Source organism: Uloborus diversus, chromosome 1 (genome assembly GCF_026930045.1).
Source record: "Uloborus diversus isolate 005 chromosome 1, Udiv.v.3.1, whole genome shotgun sequence".
NCBI lineage: Eukaryota > Metazoa > Arthropoda > Arachnida > Araneae > Uloboridae > Uloborus > Uloborus diversus.
This window is the reverse complement of record NC_072731.1, coordinates 128,462,249-128,485,227: the sequence shown is the minus strand read 5'-3', so window position 1 is coordinate 128,485,227 and position 22,979 is coordinate 128,462,249. Positions and strand designations below refer to the sequence as shown.

General features: G+C 34.2%; 1 protein-coding gene across 1 annotated transcript in view; it reads left to right on the top strand.

Annotated features, from left to right (window-relative positions):
* Window positions 1-22,979, top strand: part of LOC129221222 (mortality factor 4-like protein 1) — a 98,135-nt gene that overhangs the window by 25,291 nt on the left and 49,865 nt on the right. The window contains exon 4 of the mRNA XM_054855679.1: window positions 6,167-6,253. Coding sequence (XP_054711654.1) covers window positions 6,167-6,253 — 87 coding nt within the window. The remainder of the gene's footprint in view (window positions 1-6,166; window positions 6,254-22,979) is intronic.

The window sequence follows — 22,979 nt, the reverse complement described above, 5'->3', positions numbered from 1 at the left end:
TTGTTTTTGAAATAGTTACTGTAATACTCCATACTCACAACCTATTTTGACCCAAAAGTGGATAGTTCACAAAACTTAAATATGTTAATTCATGTATCAGGGCATAAACGTTTTCAGTGATTCACATCTGGTCACCTTGTTTAATATCAAGTTTCATGTAAAGTCAAGTAGGTATACCAAGCTTCAGTATCAAATCAACTATAAAAGACATTTTGAACCTTTAGAATACCAATTTTTAGACAATACTCTTTGTGTTCAACCTATCAGGAAAACACACACACACACAAAAAAAAAAAAAAAAAAACACACACACACACACAAAATCCAAATTTTTTGAAACTTTGATCATTGATTTTCGTAAAGTCAAACTGCAAATTTGATTTTTTTTAGCACCTTCAATTGAAAGTGATTTTTTTTCTTTACCTTATATACTGATGATCATATGCAACTTCATTATATTCTTGCTAGTGACCACTTGACTAACCTCTGTGGGTACCCTATCTGCCCTAAATGGCAGCAACAACAGGCCCAATCATATCTTCAACTTAAAACTGCTTCTACTGGTCTGGGAAGAAAGTTTTACTTCTTCCTTGCTGGTATAATGAAACCTCCTTAACACAAACTCGATGGTGACATCAAAAAGATTCCAAATAAACGACCTACAGTATAACCCCAATTAAATGATTGTCAAAAAACTGGAAAAAGTGTAGTTAATTCGGGTATCGTTTAATCAAGAAGCATAGACATTCAATGCAGTCCAACCGGAACCAGTGAAATGTATCTCTAAATTAAGGAAATGGTATGGTTAAAACAAAGTTATACTGTGTATTGAATTTTGAGTTAAACATACAAAAAATTAAAAAAATCCCTTTTACGCAGAACATATCGGAACCAAAGTACATTTAGACAGAAATGCACAAATCTACACACAAGCATTTATGTTTATATTTTAAGTGCAAAACTTATATTATCTCTAATAAACAAGTAGTTAACAAAATTTATGAGAGTGATAGGATTAACTTTCTGCATCTTGTATGATGAGCAGAAACAGAAACTGTGACTGCATGGCAAGACCTTGGTTTGCTTTGAAGTGCAGATATTTCCAACTTCTATAGTTAGTAATGAAATTTTATGTAAAAGGATGGAGGTTTTAACTTTGCCTTTTCTCTCTTTTTATTGTGATAATCATTATTATAATTTTTGACTTTTTTTTTTTTTTGTCTTAAGCGGGATTTCCACTGAATCATCTTCATCTTAAACAATTGATTTAGAACTAATTTTTTGCTTTATCTGACAGGGAATGGCATTTACTTGGGTTCAGCAGAAAGTTGCTTCAAGGTAGTTAGTTCATGCTGACAGGGTTTGACTGTATCAAATTAATTAATAAGTCTGACTTCATCAGATCAGGTGCAGGACTAGCAACAACCATCGTGATTATATTGGTAGAAATTTGATTTTTTAAAAAAAAGTTAAAGTACAAATAAAAAATTTGCAAAAGCAGTTAATTCAGCAAATATATGCTCTAAAAGCATGTATCATCAAGGCATTTTTCATTAATAGTTAAATGTCAATGCTCGGATTTTCTTTTGTATTTTCAAAAAATTGCAAAATGTGATACAGTAGAAGACTGTTATAATGCCGACCTATATAACGCAATTCTCTATAAACCGCACAACTTTTCAGAAGGAAACAATAGGTTTTGAAGTTAAAAAACTCCCTCTGTTTTGCTTTTGCAAAAATAAAAATGGTTAGGCAAATTAAATTTTGAAACAGTTTTTCATCTTTCCATCTTAATTTAAAGCTTTTAAATGAAAACTTGTGTTCACAGTAAAAAGAAAATATCAGATGGCTCTTGAAAATGCAGCTGTTAGGCAAACCATAAAGCTACCAGAAGTGCAGGATAATTCACTTTTGATTGTGAAACATATTTATTTGTGAATGACCAATTGTAATATTGGTGCTTTAATACTCATTGCAGATAAAACTCTTTCTGAAGTGCTAATATATTGATATATTCTGAATATTAGTTTCAAAATTTGTGAAATGATCTATATAATGCAATAACCTGTATAACGCAAAAGCTCTGGTCCCAAGGTGTGCGTTATAACGGTCTTCTACTGTATATGTTTGTCATGAATTTAAATGACGCTCTATGTTTCAATTATAAAATAAAGCTTTACACCCAGGAGAGATTAAAACTTGGGGTATGAGCTCCAAGCACCAAAATTTGTAAGGGACTAAATGTGTAGCTAAAGTTAAAAAACTTTGAGTAATTACCCATGATGAGATGTTAATATTAAAACTAGGAACAAAATTTTTCTTAAAATTATAAATTGTATTTCGGATCTCAAAGCCACACTGGAATTAACACTACAGTAAACTCCTGGTTATCTGCTGAATACAGTGGCACCGTAACCACACATAAATGAATCTGCAGTTAATTCGTAAAATAGGTAAAAGTGTATGATAGCTTAAGCATTAACAGTGCATATAAAAAAACTATGTAAAAGCAAAGAAAACATCACTCATAATTGCAAACACGTATACAAACAAATCCTGTAAACAGATTTACTGCAACAGATCAAATTAGCTGACACCAAAAACATATGTAGAGAAGAAGAGGGAAATTTTTATGAGCAGACTAGTGTGTCTACATTGCAGACTTAATTTGCATAAATAGTGTATATCTAAAAATCAATCAGTGGTGTAGATCAAAAGCAGTCTTGATCTAAAAATCAAGTTTCAACTAATCAGGTTTGAGTGACATTGAAAAGTTTGATATCATTGGAATCAAAGGGCAAAGGAGACATAGGAAAATATAAAAATAGATTTTGCAATTGTTAAGTAAAAATGTATGCATTTATCTACATTCAGTTTATGATCAGCAAAAATTTTTTTTTCAAAAGCATGTAAGGCCTCGGATAATCGTAAGTTTACTCTATTATTATAGCATTTAAAAGTTGAAATCACACACTTTTGCCTTATTCCAATCTGACATCTTATATTATAATGTGTATTTATCAAATACATCACTACTACAGAACCCAAAGAGTTTCTATTTTTCCTACTTTTTTGAACTCTCTCCTTATTTTCCTACTTTTTGTTTCTTTAGCATAGCACTTCTAATTAAGCATTGATTCTTATTTTTACAATGCTACACTGATAATTTTCTGCATGTTTCAATTTTGAAAAGCGAAAGAAACAAGCAGATAGTGAGCATTTCATTGCCAGACTACAGTAATTTCTGGAAGGAACACCGTGCCGTTTGCGTGTTTAAAAGTTAAATTTTCAAATGTGACTTTTTTGGCGATACGGCGGTTACAATGGACTTTTCTTTTTATCGCCCTGACTTTAGTCCAACTGTTTTAACAAAACAATAACAAAAGGCAATGTAAAACCTTAAAAGAAATGCAAGGAAGCAAAAAATGAAAACCCTGCACACATTTTATTGATTTTAGTACAAAATAAAAGCGACAGATAACAGAAATTCGCAAAAACAAATCATTTCAAAAATAATCACAGAAAAAACTTTTTTTCATTCATAAATATGATTATTGTTCATTTTAAATCGTAAACATGATTCTTGAAAAGAGTATTTGCAAAAAAAAAAAAAAAAAAAACACTGTTAAACCTTGGTAAGCAAAACTTTCCCGACTTTTAGAGAAAAATCGGAAATTAATTTAAATACAAGATTCTGCTTTTATTTCTTCACATTTCTTTAAAAGTTGGGGAATAGAGCCACACGCAAATTATGTACTGTAATTTTTTTTTTTGAACGGGTATTTTCAACTCTGATATATCATCAATATCGATGAATTGATCATCATTTTTATCTGCTGCACTGCGTTTATGGCCATGCAGCATTTCTGAGCATTTAAAAAAAATTGACAGACTTTTTTCGGGGTGCAGTAATTATACCGATGCAGCGCATCTACTGTAAGTTATTGTACTCATGGCACCTAAGCAAAGGGGGAGGGGGATTAAGAGATAGATGTAGGCATTTGACACCAGGTGCTTTCCTCTTCACTTGCAATTTTATGAACAATTTCTGAATGAATATTTTTGCTGTATGGTGAGGATTGAGAGAAGCTACATGCCTTCCGTTTTATGCACAAAGAAACATTAGTAACTGATCTTTTTCTTTGATAAACATGTTTAGTTTAGCCATGCATAGATTTTTCCCTTTTTTTCGTGACAAAAATTTTGGAACAAGAAGGAGGGGAAAAAAATCAGCAAACCAATAAAACAATATTTATTTTTATTGCTTGATTAAAATTAAAACTGGCAAGTCATTTTGATATTTTCACTAGGTGGGTGGGGAGGGGGGGGGGGAGGTTTAGCAAAAAATGTATTCTCATGCAAATTTTATCTGATAACAACAAAAATTACACAAACGTGCATAGTAAACAGGGTTTGATCGCTCCTTACTCCTTATAAACTCCTGCTTTTGAAGAAAAGAAAATAAGGGCCCTTAAAACTCCCAAATTTTGTTATTATCTCCTTACAAACTCCTTATTTTTTTATTCTACATGACCTTAAAGATTTTCTACTGTCGCCAATCCAATACAAGTGGTTAGTGATTACGTTATACCAAATTTTGCCAGACTTCCGCTATTTTTGCATTTTTTAATACTGGAAATCCAATTTTTTTCGTTAAACTATTTTCTTTCCCACATCTGAAATATTTTTCCAATTTTCTGACGATTATGTCGATAATTATCAAAAATATAACCTCTTGTAGGCTTGTTAAAGTACCATTCTAAATTTTTTTTTTCGCTTTAATAAATTCTTTTATTTGCTTTTTTAAGCTTTTGAGGCTTTCATTTTGATTAAAGCAATCTCTTTGCATCCAATATGAGAATCAAATTTTTCTGATTTTTGATTTTACTATTCTTCTTTGAAGGGCAAATAAATGAAATTTCTTTCTTTTTGTTCCTATAAAAATCAAAGTTAAAATTTTCAAGCTAAACTCTGTGTCCTTTATGAGAGTCAAAATATTAAAATCTAAATCGCTGGTTTGATTTGATTTTTTCTTCAATTACGTCAATTGTTATGAATACAGTGAAACTTCTCTGGAGCGACCACTCTCCGTTCCTGAAAAAAGTGGTTGTTAATGGAGGTTGGTCACTTAAAATTAGATAAAGAAGAGCTAGCTATATTTTTTTTTTATAACCAAGAGAGATGCCTTTATTTGAGTCAAATTAGAATCCAGAAGTAAGCCACAATATAACACTAAGACAGAAAATTGGCAGGAATCAAATAGTTTTACTAGCACGCCAAACTATATTTTATAGTAATCAACGTGATTACGGTTTAAGGGCTCAGAAATATTGAGATTTATTTAGCAACCAACTTATTTTGTTTCGAGGTGTGGATTATGTCGGCTGTTTCAAGCTACATTTGCATTTTCAAATTTTTACACTTAACCATTGTTCCCTATCGTAGGCAAGTTTTAATTTTTGAGCTAGAGTTATTGACTAAGTAGAGAATTATCTTTTTTTTTTTTGCATTAGAAATGCTTGTATGGAAGCAAATTTTTTAAAATAATAACTTCTAATACTTTTTCCTCAATATACAGAGCATCACGATGTTATTCAGTTTTGACGCATATTCGTCAAATTCAAAGCATGTATGGAACTTTGAAGTATAGTTTATTATAAAAATGATCTTATGCAGTGTGTAATCTATGCAAAACGCCTACTCTTAAGTGATATTACATCAAATTTATCAAATTTTTTTAAAATGAAATTATTGTAATTTTTCCCAGTTTTTATGCAATAATGGTCAACTTCAAGGCGCAGGCAAACCCTCAAGATATTTTTTCTGTCGAAATTCTTTTGCATGACTAAATATCTCTACAAAAGGCAACTTTTCCGCACTATTACTTAATGTTTGTCAAATTTTGAATTTTTTTCACTCCACCCTAGTGTGCAGTCCTATCTTTTCCCATTTTTTCCTACTTTTTTATTTTTTGATTCCTTATTTCCTATTTTTTTTCCTCAAAAAACCACTTCAAGGTCTACTACTATTATTTCTACCTATAATATGATATATGTCATAACTCAGTTATGCTGCACAGAGTGCCAAAATAAAACTTGGAGACAATCATAAACTGTGAGTTTTTTCATCCTGCCTTATAAGTTAAGAAATTGCCTTTTTGTTCTAGTTGGGATGAATGGGTTCCAGAGTGCCGAGTCCTGAAGTGTAACGAGGCCAATCTCCTGAAACAGAAAGAACTGGCCAAGACACACATGTGAGTACTACTTCTTTTACAGACAGATATTGAAATATTCTCTATATTTTTACGATTTTTGGTTTTCTTTCCTCCTTTCTTTTTTGAGCAATCACGATCGCTTATTGTTCTCATTTGACCGTTTTTTGTGTCTGTGCCTTTTTCAACTTGGACCAGAAGCCTTTGCAGCGCCACCGCCCACAGTCTTCTGCTGGCGGCTCGGCTGCTCCGCTCCTGAGCTATCCGCTTCTCCTGGTCGGAAGCGTCCATGTCCTACACACACGCACGTTCACACACATACACTCACACACGCCCTACGTGCATACACACAGGTCTACGCACACACACAACTATGCACAAGTAACCGCCCAGGAGGAGAGGCAGACTTGGGGGGGGGGGGGGACAGGAGCCGTTTCTAGAAACAATAACTCCAATGAGTAGGGTTTTTTTTTTTTTGAGGGGGAGAGCAGGGCCGCCTAGAGGGGGAGCAGCAGGGGCAAAATCCCTGGGGCCAGGTCCAAGAGGGAATGCTGGTGCCCCTTAAAAAGGGAGAAGATTTTTTTTCAGAGTATATGCTGCTAACTGAATTTCTTTTCGGCATGTTGGAAAAGTAAAAACATCTCTCATTCAACATTTTAGCCCATTATTTAACATCAGCATATTTGCATCATCAAGTGCTTGTGGTCCAGTTCCTTAGGGGGCTATCTTGCAGAGACATTTCTATTGGGAAGGATAATCACCGGAAGTGGGACCACCCGTAACTAACAGCGTCCCCTTTCCTCCTTTTACCCGGACCCGGAACACGGTTAGGGGACGTCACGCTAGGGTTTCTCAACCTGTGGGTTGCGACCCTCAAGCATTTCTTATGCAGGCCGAGGAGTCAGTCACCTTTCTCACCTTTAGTCACTTTTTGAAAATTTGGTTACTTTTAGTCACTTTTTGCAACTTTTGTCACCTTTCTCACCTTTCTTCTTCAAATGTGTCTTAGGATTTTTTTTTAAACAATTAAATCCTTGAAAAATATCTGAATGATAGCTGTAACAGTGAAATTAGTTTAAAAAGTAGCATTAAATATGCCCCCCCCCCCACCTTGTTGTTGTTTAAGAAAAATAGCTATGCTTCCGGGAAATCAAGAATTTTTTTAGCGCTTGCAATTGCACCCTATGAGCAAAACCTGTCCTTCAATCCCCCTTCAACCCTCAGACGCGTTTTCCGCAAGTCTCGTCTAAACACCATTATGTTTCCTATCGTGTTTCTGGCCATAGAGCATTGTTCGACTAAAGTTCTGTTGCGCAATTGGTTTCTGCACACTTTTTTGAGTGAGCAGTCATCTTATGCAAGTTGACTTCTGTGTTTATCAAGTGACGTCATCTGGAGTTTCTGAATCTCACGCTCATCTCTAGCCGGGCACGTTACTTACTTGTTTTACTTTTACTGACCTCGAAAGCCGCTACTAAGCAGCCACGAGCGGTTCGATTTGAAAAAGGGGTGATGGCAGCGTGCTTAGGAGGCGTGCTTCGATGTTTTCTTTGAGCGAGGAATAGTGAAAAGTTTTGATTTGCGTTTATAGTTTCACTTTGTGTTTGCACAGAAATGGTTAGTTTTGGTTCTATTTTTGCTGTGCAAATGCGAAGTGAACTTGATCTGTGTAAACATTTTTTAACATTTCCTTTTTTGGTGCTTCTCAGAGAATCTCCGAAAGTCTTTTTTTATTAAGTTTCAACACTTATTATAGCTAGTTCCAGTAAAAATAAAGCTTTTAGAAGCAGATGCTTTCCAAAAGCTTTATTTTATGTATCAGCGAGATTGATTTTATTAAAGCACGGTTTTAATATGGTTTGGTAATGTAATGATTCGGTTCTTCCACATTTTAAAAAGCAGCTGATTTTATAATACAGAGATTTTATAAGTGGCAGTTAGTGTTTATTTATTTATTGTATTTGAACAAAAAAACTGCTGTAAACCTATTTGAAACATGATGCACTACAACAGTATTTTTGATAAATGTGATATTATTTTCCTAGATTCAATAAGGAATAAATTTATGTTCAAAAAAAAAAAGAAGAAAAGAAATAAAAAATAGCCAACCAGCGCATCTAACAAATGAATCCCAATTGAGCTACAGCTTTCGCATGTATAGTATGAAAAATACTTCCACTATTGCTGAACCAATTTGGATGATGAAATCAGTGTGCAACAACTATTCAATGGATTCAGCTCAAGATATTCCTGATGTTTTTAAAAAGATGTTTCCTAATAACTTTCCTGAGCATTTCTCACTTTCACCTTAGAAAATGCGATATTTAATTACAGATGGACTTGCTCCTTATTTTCGGGAATGTATGTTAAAAGAAGCATGTGTATCCTATTTTACTTTGAGCTTTGAGGAAACTGCCAATATCAAAGACGAAAAGGAACTGCAAGTAAAAATAAAATATTGGTCTGAAAGCCAATGTTGCATCACAACAAGGGAACTCAAAACTTTCTTCTTGGACAAGGCAGGGGGAAATTTTGATTGAGAAGCTATGTGAAGCACTTACCAAGAGCAATTTATCCATGAATAAATGTCTCATGCTTGCCTCAGATGGTCCTTATGTTAATAAAACGGTTTATAGGTTGTTTGACACAATTATCCTTGAGACACAAGAAAAAAGCCTATTAAATATTGGTATTTGCACTGTTCATACAATGAATAATGCGTATGTCAAAGCATTGCAGTATTTAGGTGAAGAAGCATCAGAACTTCTTAATACTTATAGCTATTTTGATGGTTGACCTTCCCGTTGGGAGGACTTTGAAGAAGTGCAAGAGCTCAACTGAATACACCTCATCACAAGTTCCTGAAACACACAACTACCCATTGGCTTACCCTTGGACCTGCAGCAAGCAGACTACTGGAACAGTGGGATGCTCTTCAGTATTATTTTTTTAAACATGTGCGTTTAAAAAAGAATTCAGCTATGCAATGCAGGTCATATAAAGCTGTTGCAAATGTTTTAAGAAGACCTTCTATAAAAGCTGAGCTGCATTTTATCATTTCATCTGCTGATTTGTTCATGCAGTTCATGAAACCCTTTCAATGCCAAGCGCGTATGATACATAAATTGTACCAAGAAATAGAGACCATTGTTCAGACTTTTATGGCTCAGGTTATAAAAACCTGTGTTATGAAGAAAGTTGATTTTTCAAAGGTAGACACGGATGAACTGTTTGCAGTTGGTAACAGACTACCTCTTGAAGATCTCGTTGCTAGTGGGGAGGTGACAGATGAACTGTCAAAACTGAAAGAAAATGAGAAGGTTATGTTTTTAAGAGCTGCTCAAAAGCATTATGTGACTGCATGCAAGTATGTAATAGAAAAAAGTTGCATATCAAACGGGTTACTGAAAAGTTTTAAATTTTTGGATCCAAAAGAGAGAAGTAAATCTAGAAGCTGTAAGGATTTGATAAAGGTTGCCAAAATCATGCCTTTCAATGTTCCACTCGATAGGTTGCAAGATGAATGGAAACTTTTGCAGCTGGAAAAAGATGATGAAGCATTCGAAAACAAAACCATTGATAACTACTTGCAGCAGTACATTTCAAAAAAGGATGCAACTTCCAACGATCTCAAGTTTCCTAATGTTTCTAAGGTGATAAAAGCTTCACTTGCATTATCACATGGTAATGCTGACATTGAAAGATGATTTTCCATTTCAAATCACCTTTTGGTGAAAATAAGACAGCAATGACCGAAAGATTTTTAAACAGCATACTTATAGTTAAAGACGTTGTAAAAGAATATCCTCATATGTTTTCTGTATCAATTGGTCCAGAAATGATTTAATGTGCACAACAAGCACACGCAAATTACACAACATACATGGAGGAATGTAAAAGGAAAAAGGATTTTCAATTGAACAGAAGCAAAAAGAAGAGCAAAAAGAAAGGATTGTGAAGAAGAAATGAAGAAAATGGAAAAAATTAAAACATCTATTGAAAGTGAAATTGAAGCTCTGAATGAAAAAAGAAAGGATCATCTTCAAACCAAAGCAGCAAGAGAAGAGCTGTTTGCTGAAGCTTTTCAGAAACTAAAAAGCTCTGGAAAAAAATGACCTTAAAGCAACAAAAGTAGCTCAAGCTATACTCGAGGGAGTTAAAGTATCCAAGCTGAAGAAAAAGAAGTACAAATAATTCAGAAGACATTAAAAAAAAAAGAAAAAAAGAAATCACATCATTTTTCAGTAAAAAGCCAAAAATATAAGGAAATAATACCAATGCAACATTTTTCAACCCTCATATAAGCTTCAAGCCCCTACACCCCCCCCCCCCCAAGGAAAACTTTCTGCATCTTGTAAACATTTCAATTTTTTTTTTTTTAATTGAAAGTTATTCTTACTTGTACTACTTTTGATAAACTATTTTCATTATTATGTTGCTATAATTTTTAATAACTTGATTTAACACTACATTTTTTACCTTCCATGGACTTGTCATGGAATATTTTCAGAGCTTGCTAAAAAAATAAAAACAAGAAAGAAAAAATCATGAACATTTTCAGGCATAATGATATTTTCAGTTTCATACTTCAACATCATTTTATTTTTGCATTGTTAGTACAATTGAATTACCATTTTGTTAAAGTGTGATTTTTCAAATTGGTTTTCTCAAGACTTTCGATTTAATATTTATGCTTTGTATTTACTAAGAAAAAAGAAAGAATGCTGATAATTTTTCAACAATCTAAAAAAAGAGAAAAAAACAATACTAAAAATGTGATTGAATAACATAAATTATACGTTCAATAAATGTATCATCTTGCTCTTTACTTTACAATTGGTAAAAGTCAGTAAAAAGGGATAATCCTTTTCTGTTTTTTGAGTTCTTAACAAATTGCTTTTGGTCACTTTTTAGTTACTTTTTTGTCACCTTTTAGTCACCTTTGTTTTCAAATTTGTCACATTTCTCACTTTTTTCAAAGGCCATCAGCAGTCCTCGGCCTGTTATGGGATTGCAACATTATCCCTACATTTAAAAATATTTTACTGCATAGTTTAAAAATGATACAGAGGAGGAAAATCTCGTCATTTTCGAGTGGTATCAATACTTGAGCTGGTTAACGAATAGTTGCAGCCCCCCCCCCCTTAAAGTACCCGATCCCACAACGCCCTCTAATATTATCTTTTATTTTCCTTTAAGGGCTTCCATCTCTTCAAATTTCTACATAAGAGTCCCATATTCATCTCTCTCTAACCTCCTTTTAAATTGTCTAAAATTTTGTTTTTGGAACTTCAATTACGAATAATTTCTGTGAGCCCTTATCCTGAAAGATGTCCTGAATTGCGTTTTTAGGACTTAGTTTTGGGAATATTCTGGGAAGAGTCCTGAATCCCATCCCATCTCCTAATTTCATCAAAAATTTCCAAAAGATAGGTTTTTAGGATTTTAAAATCAAAAAGCAATTTCAGAGGAGTGCCTACTGTCCTCTTCACGTAATTTTAAAGATCGTACAAAATTCCATTTTAAGGACTTAAATTTCAAAAATATTTCGGGTAAAGGTTCTCCAAACATTTCTCCTTGTCATCAAAGATAATTTTCTATTTTGTTTTTTTTCCACTTAAATTTCCAAAAAATTCCTTGGTATCCCCAACCCTCCCCGGATATTCGGAGGGTCAGGGGAAAATCCCCAACCCTCTCTCCCTCCACATCATAAAAACACATCTAATATTTCATTTTTGGATTTTCAATTCCGAAAAAATTCCGTTGGAGAGGCTCCGAATCCAAACCTTTTCCCTAACGTTTACATAGAGGGCTTATAATTGCATTTTTAAGACCTCAAATTCAAAAATATCCCAGGCAAAGGTTCCCAGAACTTCTTCTGGTTCCAAAACTTCAACAAAAATGATCAACAACTCAGCCTTTTTAGGATATTTCATTTCCATTTTTGAAAAATTAAAGATCATCCCCCATCCTTCTCTCTATCTCTCTCCCTTCCCTCTCGCTAAAAAAACTTCATTTTAAGGACTTAAATTTCGAGAAATTTCAAAAGCTGAGTCTAGGAGATTTAAACCTTTATAAAAGTCCCTGTACCTCTCCTCCTAACATTACCAGTGTTCGCATAAACTGCAGTTTTAGAACAATAGTTTCGAACATTTTCAAGGGTTCTAGGGGAGAAGGTTTTCGTGAATGTTATACTTATGACTGTAAGTTCATATGCTTATTTCTTTTTCCCAGCTTAATACAATTCTCTAAATTTCATTGGGCGATGAAAACAAAAGAGTGAGTTCAAGAATTTTGAAAGTGTCGGAAGTTTTTGTTCAACAGTATAGTAATTTAAAAAAAAATTTAATTTATTCAACCAGCTTTTTTATATATATTTTTTACGAAGAAAAATGCCAAATATGATTCCATTTCTTCACTGTACACTGATTCGTGGTATGACGCCTGGGATAACTATGAAGCAGATGTCACGGTATAGAAGGTGCAATTGAAATTGCTAAAATGTAAATAAAAAGTGAGGGCAGTCAACAGGATTTTTTTTTTGTACCATTTGGAGGGGGCCCGTAAGTTAGTTTTTTGCCCCAGGGAGTTGTTGGTCTGTAGGCTTGCGTTACATTTCTTCACGAGCCATTCTTTTTAATATCCGGCTCGACTGACCATGTTCTTACCTCTAGGTAAGATTATCTTTTTCTATTAGCTGGTTTTCTTGCGGTTGGCTCTACTCTGCAACTCAACACAACACAACCATTGAACTACAACAAAAGTGGACTGTATAACTTTTATTATGATTAATTTCATACACTTGAGAGCAGCATTCTTTCAGCCGCTCTGACCTTAAACTCCCTAACTTGGTTGCAGCCAGAGGTTTTTAACTAAACATAGGTGGCGCTTTAACATACTGGGCCACGTTGAAACATATATGGTTTCAAAAATTATATGATAAACTATAGAAAAAAAAAACAATTGAGAACTAACTATTATCAAGTATATATTACTGGCAACAAATATGAAATGCACATTATTAAAGTCTGTATAATAATAAAACAGATGTAAAGAAGCCTTTTTACAAAACATAATTATTTGTTGTTGTTGTTGTTGCTTGTCCCACTTGGCAGACAGAAACATCATACCAAGTCCATGAAGCCGTGCAAACAAAGTCCCTCCAAAACAGCAGAAGGGTCGGAATACAGCTGATTCAGGTCACAGCCGATGCAAGAGAAAATATGGGCGGGAGCAGCCTGAGTCAAATTGCATTTTGGGCACAAGGGGAAAACCTTAATACCAGCCACATGTCGCTGTGCTCGAGTGTGTCCACTTCTCAGTCGGGCTAGGACGGTTTGTTGTTCTCTACTACTTGCCCGAAGTAAAGCAGCGCCAGGGCGGGATGCTTTGTACCATTCATGAATAGGGGCTGTCTCCAAGAGGAACTGATGCTTTGCTTACATAATTATTTACCAATCCATTAGTAACAGTCACCTAAAGTTCATCAGTCCATATTAGGCAAAACTGCTACTTTATGAATTGGTCGGCGAAAAAATCCAGTATCGGTCTTTATGTTAACAACTCGCACATTCTGATCTGAACCAGGGAAAACTTCCATTACTCTACCTAACCTCCACCTTAGAGGAGGAACGTTGTCCTCTTTAATTAAAACTAAATCATTTACTTTAATATTTGGTTGTTCTCGTACCCATTTGGATCGCTGTTGCAACGCGGAAACATATTCATGTAACCATCGTTTCCAGAAACTATGAAAAATCTGTTGAGTTAATTTCCAGCGATAAGAAGGGGGAATTTTTTCGTTGAGAAGATTTTCTTCTGGTATTGAAGAAAGCGATGTACCAACCAAGAAATGCCCAGGAGTAAGAGCAGACATTTCGGATGGATCCTCTGACAAAGGGCTCAACGGTCGGGGATTTAAAATGGATTCAATTTGTGTCATTAGCATTGAAAATTCTTCCAAAGTCAATTTTTGGTCCGCTATTGTACGTTTTAGGTGAGATTTAGCGGATTTGACAGCTGCCTCCCAAATTCCTCCAAAATGAGGGGCGGATGACGGATTAAAGTTCCATTTAATTCCCTCGTTGGCGAAATAATTATGAACAGGTTCTTCCTTCTGGAGACGTGCAATAACTCTATTCAATTCTTTATTTGTAGCTACAAAATTTGACCCACAATCCAAAAATACCTCATTTGGTTTTCCTCGTCTCGCCACAAATCGTTTTAGTGCAGCTATAAAACAGTCTGCAGATAAATTGCCAACAATTTCAATGTGCACAGCCTTTACGGCTAAACACACAAAAATACAAATGTAAACTTTTAAGGTTCTAACCCCGCGGCCAGATCGCGGTTCTACTAGAAAGGGTCCTGCAAAGTCTAGACCGGTTTTTGAAAACACTCATGATGGCATTACTCTAGCACGCGGCAAATCAGCCATCACCTGGGTTGCTGTTTTTCCCTTGAATTTGAAACACTTAATGCATTTCCAAATTTCCTTTTTAATGGCCGACTTAGCGTTAATTATCCAAAACTCCTTACGTATAACAGATAACAAAAGAATAGTACCCGCATGTAAATATGTTTCATGATAGGAGCGAATGATAATGGTACTTAAGTGATGATTCTTTGGCAGGAGAATGGGATGTTTTCTTTCATTTGAAGAAGGAGCATTTTCCAGTCTACCACCAACACGTATTACACCATCTTCATTTATAAATGGCTGTAAGGAAAGTAATTTACTATTGGCAGGAAGTGGTTTTTTATTCTCCAAATGAATATACTCAGTGGAAAACTCTTGCTTTTGAACTATCTTCACCAAAATATTTCTAGCGGCTTTCATTTCATCACTAGTCAGATAGCCAATGTTTCGATTTTTGGGATATCGAGCATTTTTAATGAAACGTAGGCACCATGCTATCATGCGGCGTAATTTAACATATGATGAAACTTTAACAATTATTGGAAAATCAACAGACTATGTTCCATATAAACACAAAGCCTTTTTTCGCTCTTCTTTTAGAGCGTCCGTTGACGATGGTACTTCTACATGTGGAATTTCCTCGTGTCTAAGCCAATGAGGACCAGACCACCATAATTTAAACTTAAGCAGTTCAGAGGGTAAAAGTCCTCTACTTGCACAGTCTGCTGGATTTTGGTCTGAAGGAATCCAGCGCCAGTGTTGAATAGGAAGGATCCCTTGTATTTCAGAAACCTGGTTAGCAACAAATATTTGCCAACGTGACGGCTCAGATCTTAACCATGCTAAAACGATTGTGGAATCTGTGAAGGCGTGTATTGCATCAATTTGAATATGTAATGACGAAAGAATGATTTGTAGTAAATGCACTAACAACACAGCTGAGCAAAGTTCAAGGCGCGGAATCGATATTGTTTTCAATGGTGAAACACGAGTCTTCGATGTCAACAGTCTAACTTGATGGTTGGACGTATCAGAAGATTTTAAGTAAATTACTGCAGCGTATGCCTTCTCAGAGGCATCACAAAAAAATACAGTGCAATATTAGACACTTCGTGCAAAAGAACTCTTTGAGGCACAGTTACAGGTTCAAGTTGAGAAATATCGTTGCTATAGTTAATCCATCGCTCCTTAAGCTCCGGAGGCACAGGATCATCCCACGATAACTGACATTTCCACAAATCTTGAATCAAAATTTTTGCAGTTATAATAAATGGCGACAACCACCCAAGGGGGTCAAAAATGCTTGACACACTAGACAAAATAGATCTTTTTGTAGGGAAGGCTCTGTGCTTATCTGAAAAATGAATGTCGTAAAGTCATCGAGCGTTGGGTTCCATCTCAATCCCAATACTTTAATAAATTTAGAATCAGCGGTACTAGAAGAACATGCGGACAAGCCCTCTGATTTGCGTTGCCTTTCCAACACAAACGAATTGTTAGTACACCACTTGTGCAATTTAAATTGTCCTCTTCTAAGGAGATCATTCAGTTCATGGATAAGATCAATCACCTCCTCTTGCGTTTTAGCGCCAAACAGGCAGTTATCAACGTAAAAATTATGCATGATTAGATCAACTGCCTTTGGAAATCTCGCTGCCTCATCAATTGCCAGCTGTTTAAGTACTCAGCTAGCAGATGCGATACCATACGTGACAGTACACAACCTATAAGTCGAAATTGGTTTAGTGGGGTCATCCCTCTACATAATTTTTTGAAAATCTCTATCTGCATCATGAATCTCTATCTGGCGATAAATTTTTTGTAAATCACTTGTAATTGCAATGTTATGACATCTAAACCTCAATAAAATAGCGAAAAGATCGTCTTGCACCTTTGGACCATTCATAAGCGTATCATTTAATGATACAACAGAAGTAGTTTTTGCACTAGCATTAAAAACAACTCTTAATTTTGTGGTGGAACTAGGCTCATTTTTTACATGATGGTGCGGAATACAATAATGAGCATTTTCTTTGCATACCGTATTGTCGATTTCCATATGCCCAAGATTGAGATACTCTGTCATGAACTTTTTGTATTGCAAATAAATGTCAGGCATTTTTAGAAGTCTTTTTTCTAGACTATGAAACATTTTAAATGCGGTGGCCTTGGAGTTACCTAACAGTTTTCTATTAGGTTTAAACGGAAGTCTAACAGAATACCCTCCTTCTTTATTGTGCGTATAATTTTCTAAGAAATGCGTTTCACAAAGCCTTTCTTCCCTTGTAAGCGATTGTGTAGACGGAATTTGTTCTAATTCCCAAAACGACTTAACTAGCTCATCTGTAGTAACACTTAAACTATTAACAGACCTAGATTCTTAGTCACAACAGCTGAGCGTTGTGGCTCCTGCGATTATCCACCCTAATCTAGAACATACTGCAAACGGAAGATTTTCACCCCGTTTTATTACCTCTCCGTTTACAAGCGAAAAAAATACATTTACCCCAAATAGAATGTCTATGAGTCATTCCATATAAAATCAACAAATTTTCAGAAACATCCGTGCCGCACCATTTTAGATTTTGATGAAATTTGGTTGGTAATATGTACTAACATCATGTATTCCAAAACAGTTTGTTTTATTTCTTGAAAAAAAATTTTTCCTGAGATATAGCCCTTTCTTTGCTCCGCGGATGCGTAAAATTTGCTTTTTTTGACCTTTCTCCTGGGAGCTGTAGTGGATTTATTTATATTAGTCGAAAGATCAAATACGGCTTATTGTAAAGCTAAAAGAATGAACTTTTGTTTATGCATAATAAAAAACTATTTAAGTTAAACCTAACTGGAAAAATTTCAAGGTCAAAACGTGGTTAAAAACTGCTGTTTTGGTTATTTTGGGCATGAAAATAACAACGAAGGACTTTCAGTAACAGGCTAATTTTTTTTTCTGTTGCACTTAGGTATACATACCAGAAGCAGAGGAAAAATTAAGCTACTTCTGATAGTCCTTCATCATAGAAAAATTGCTTAAACTTGAAAAAAAATGAAAAATGTACTTTTTCACCCTCCAAAAAAGCCCGGTAGGTAAGGGGATAAAAATCTAAAAACTCTATAGCAAGAAGCCGTTACATTGTCCTTTAAAACAAAACAAAAACTGTCTTGTTATTCCAAGGCGTAGAGGAGATATAAGCATTTCAAAACTGAAACATTTAGGTTTTTTTTTTTTTTTTTTTTGCACAAGTTGGAATATTATGAGTATTAAATGAATCTGCTTCGTAAAATTTGTTAATTTTTTGATATAATTAGTCACAAAACCGATTGAAATTAAATCTAATAACCACTTAAAATTATGTTCTATTTGGTATTTATAGCACAAATGGTTTTATTGTAAAGCAGGGGCGTAGCTAAGGGGGGGGGGGTTTGGGGACAAAACCCCCCCCCCAAAACGTTAGTCTCAAAAAAAAGAGAAAAAGAAGAGAGATGAGAAAGAAAAAAAAAAGAAAAGGAAAAAATTCCAAGCGATTATATATATATATAAAAGAAGTAACCCCCCCCCCCCCCCCCGAAAGTCGGGTCTAGCTACGCCACTGTTGTAAAGTGTAAACATTTTTTTTTAATTTTGGAAACGATAATTACCAATGTGGCAATGCAAATAACGAATTAGTTTTCCAAACGACATAGAATTAAATTTCAGATAATGTAAGTTTCTCATAAACAACTCACCTTCTGCTTTTTCTCTCAAGTCTTTTATTTGATTTGACAAAACAGCGCTCTTAGAACGAAACCTTTGCTACAAAGGTTAAGTTGTATGATGGAGGACTCTTGTTCTATTGGAATCTTTACAAAAAAGATATGTCATAAATTACATTACCCTAAACATTCAGAATTACATTCAGTTCTTGAATTCGCAGATGAAGATATAAAATTATTTTCAATCAGAACCGGATGCAGTGATATAGAGAATGTTTGTACTTTTCATAGGCAAAAGTTTTTGAACATATACTTTTATATTTATGGAAAATCTTGCTCCGACCCCTACAATATTCACTCAAAACGTATTAAAAATCCCTAAGACAAATATCAATTGAACTTTCAATGTGCAATTCTAATCTGAAATTAATTCCAGGAAAAGCGTTATGTTCAAGATGTTTGGACAAAATTAGAACCTCTAAACGAGACACAGATAGTGACATTGAAAATGAGTGCTTAGGCACTTTTTAACCGAAACCTGCTCTCGTCAAAGAAGTGAACAAAGTTTGCATAGCCATTAACATTTCTCCAGTAAATGCACAGAAGCGTTCAGTTGAAAAAAGGGATTCAATTTTAAAGAAGAAAGTTAGTAAAATAGTAAAATCTGCAGCTGAAAAACTAAGTAAAGCCTTTGATTTGAACATTTTTGCTGGCAATGAGAATGTCTCACAAAACTTGCATTGTAATTTAGCTAATGAGTATGAACAACTAATTCACAAGCTAAAAGAAAAAATAAAAGTTGCATTTTCTACACAAGAAAAAGTAAATATTTTAAGTTTAGTTCCTAGTAGTTGGAGCATTGATAAAATCCAGAGGGGATTTAACGTCAGTCAATACCTTGCTCGACAATCCAAATATTTAGTACAAAAATACGGTATTCTGCCAGAAATTCGAAAGAATAAAGCCAGGAATAAGCTTGATGAAGACTCAATCAAAACTGTACATCAATTTTACGCAAATGAGGAGAACAGTAGAATTCTGGCCGGACAAAGAGACTGCATATCAGTCAGAAAACCTGATGGAGAAAAAGTTAATGTCCAAAACAGGTTAATTTTATGCAACCTTAAAGAACTTTATAGAGCTTTCAAAGAAAAATATCCTCTTACAAAGATAGGGTTTTCAAAATTTGCAGATCTGAGACCTAAATTCTGTATTCTAGCCGGAGCATCTGGAACTCATTCTGTATGGTATGCATCATCCACCAGAACGTAAAACTAATGCTCTCGGCCTTGAAATCAGACATGGACTACAAGTATCTCCTCACTTGTATGGTCAGGAACACTGATAAAGATTCTTGTATTCTTGCAAAGTGTAGTGAATGTGCAGGAACTGATAAGCTGTGGGAAATACTTGAAGAAGGATAGAAAGATTTTGAAAGGGATGAAACAGAGATAAAATTTTCACAATGGGTATCTACCGACTGCTGCAAGCTGTCAACCAGTCTTCTTCCTTTTGCAGAATATTTGGAAAAGTTACATGAAATGTTAGAGAAACTTAAAGTTCATCATTTCATAGCAAAAAACAAACAGAATTCATGAACTTAAAGAAGAAAGATCTGCAAGAGAAAGAATGCATATATTAATGGATGACTTTTCTGAAAATTTTTCTTTCATTACACAAGATGAAGTACAAGCATATCATTGGTCAAGCAACCAAACAACAGTTCATCCCTTTATGTTATACTTAAAAGAAAATGAAGAGTTGAAAAATTGTTGCTTTTGCGTGATTAGTGACTCATTAGAACATAGTACTGTAGCTTTTCACGCTTTCCAGAAATTAGTAATTGAAAATTTAAAGGCATACTTTCCTGATCTGAAGAGAATAATTTATTTTTCTGATGGGTCAGCTGCTCAACACAAGAACAAGAAAAATTTCATAAACTTGTGTTACCACCAACAGGATTTTAGAATGAAAGCTGAATGGCATTTTTTCGCCACATGCCATGGAAAGGGACCATGTGACGGTATTGGTGAGGCTGTTAAAAGTATTGTGAAGAAAAGCTAGTCTTCAAAAAACATTAGAAACCAAATTAAAAATCCGCTTGATATGTTTGAGTACTGCTCAAAAAATATCAAAAATATTGAATTTGTAGTTTGTCCAAAGTAAAATATTGAAAACACTAAACATCAATTGCAGGCAAGGTTCGAACTTGCAATTCCTGTCCCACAAACAAGAACTTTGCAGTTTTGTTCCTGTCAGCCTCGGGATTCTTCATGTCCGTTTGCCATCTCTGTTAGAAGAATTCAAGGCTGTTACTGTCAACAAAAATATTCCAGTAAAACGCTAGACACAAAACTATAAACACGAAGTAAAAACTAAAAGCAATTTTTGTGTAAAATTATATTGTGTCAGAATATTTACTTAAACCTGAACGTCATTTATAGTACAGAATTTTATTTCACTATATTTCAGTGAAATTTACCTCAAATGTGTTTTATTTGGTAACTAGCATGTTTTTTTTATTTTTTTTAAACATTGTATCAAATAGCATGCAGATGCTCGTTTTGTATTATTTTAAAAGCTTATATCTGCTTTTCACCAAGAAATAAAAGGGTAGTTTCTGTTTTGTTTTAAAGGACAATGTAAAAACTTAGCAATGTAAAATTTTATCAAGTGGTTATTTGATTTATTTTAATTATGTTTTGCGTCTAATTCTATAGTTTTTTACAGTAGCAGTTTATTGGAAAATGTCGTGTGCTAGCTGAGGGCATTTTTTTTAAAAATAAACAAATTTTACAAAGAGATTCATTTAACGCTCATAATATTCCAACTTGTGCAAAAAAACCCTAAATGTTTCAGTTTTGAAACACTTATATCTCCTCTACGCCTTGGAATAACAAGACAGTTTTTGTTTTGTTTTAAAGGGCAATGTGATGGCTTTTCGCTATAGCATTTTTAGATTTTTATCCCCTTACCTACCGGGCTTTTTTGGAGAGTGAAAAAGTACATTTTTCATTTTTTCTCAAGTTTAAGCAATTTTTTCATAATGAAGGACTATCAGTAGTAGCTTAATTTTTCTTCTGCTTCTAATATGTATACCTAAGTGCAACAGAAAAAAAAATTAGCCTGTTACTGAAAGTCCTTTGTTGTTATTTTCATTCCCAAAATAACCAAAACAGCAGTTTTTTAAAAACGTTTTGACCTTGAAATTTTTCTAGTTAGGTTTAACTTAAATAGTTTTTAATTATGCACAAACAAAAGTTCATTTTTTTAGCTTTACAATAAGCCGTATTTGATCTTTCGACTAATATAAATAAATCCACTACAGCTTCCAGAAGAAAGGTCAAAAAAGGCAAATTTTGCGCATCCGTGGAACAAAGAGAGGGCTATATCTCAGAGAATTTTTTTTTTCAAGAAATAAAACAAGCTGTTTTGGAGTACATGATGTTGGTACATATTATCAACAAAATTTCATCAAAATCAAAAATGGTGCGGCACGGCCCATTTGTTGATTTTATATGGAATGACCCCTATGCTTTCTTTCTTAAAATAAGAGGGATCTGCTAACAATAAATCCTTATACTCATTAAAACATTTCACAGGCGTAGTTGAATTGGGCAATTCCCCACAAATTTTATCAATGACGTAAGCGGAGGTTACTATCTTAAATTCAGTGTCAGAATGAGAGGAAAATACTAACTCGACTGCTCCATTGCTTAGCGTGTTATAACTTCCTAAACAGGAAACTGAAATTTGAGCAGGGTTAATTTTCAATCCCAATTGCTTGGCACAATCTTTCCTAATGAAATTTTTTTCTGATCCCGTATCCAGCAAACATTTACAACTTATCCACTCATTTTTAGAGTTTCTAATCTTAATTACAGCAGTGCATAAAAGAACAGATGAATTGCTATTATTCATACTAGTTCCCAATTGATTACCATATGAATTATTTGCACATACTATAGACGTAACTTCATTTTTGCGATTTAAATCTAAACACGTATCTACTGAACAAGGAATAAATTCTTTAGCACTTACAGAAGGCAACCTAGTTATCGACCTATTTTCATTTTCTTGATGTAACATACTGTGGTGCCTCTTCCCACATTTGAAACAAATATTACCGCTTTTACATTTTCTAATTAGATGCACATTAGAGAGGCAATTAAAACACAGTTTATTTTGTTTTACGAAATCAAATCTTTGCGGTACGGATAGACTGCGAAATTTTACACACTTTGATAAGTAATGATTATCTTTACAATATGAACATACAGAAACCGCAACCAAAGCGTTAACTTTAGAACTTGTGGGCTTTTGAACTTTACCGACTGAACCCTTACTGTTTTGAATTGTTCTAGCGTAACTTTTTAGAAACTCTATTAAATCCCTAAGTTTCGGAATTTCAGAATTCTTTGACTGGCATTCCCACCATAATTTAGTGGAAGTATGTATCTAATTTTTGTAATATTAAATACAACATTAAGGTATCCCCAAATTTATCAACTGATTGACCCAGCGTTTCTAATGAACGAATTATTTCATTGACATTATCTACTAAAGTCAACAAAGCAGAAGCAGATTCATTTTGAATGCTTTGAAGATCCAAAAAGCGTTTAATGTGAGCAAAAGTTTGCTCTCTTGTATTTGAGT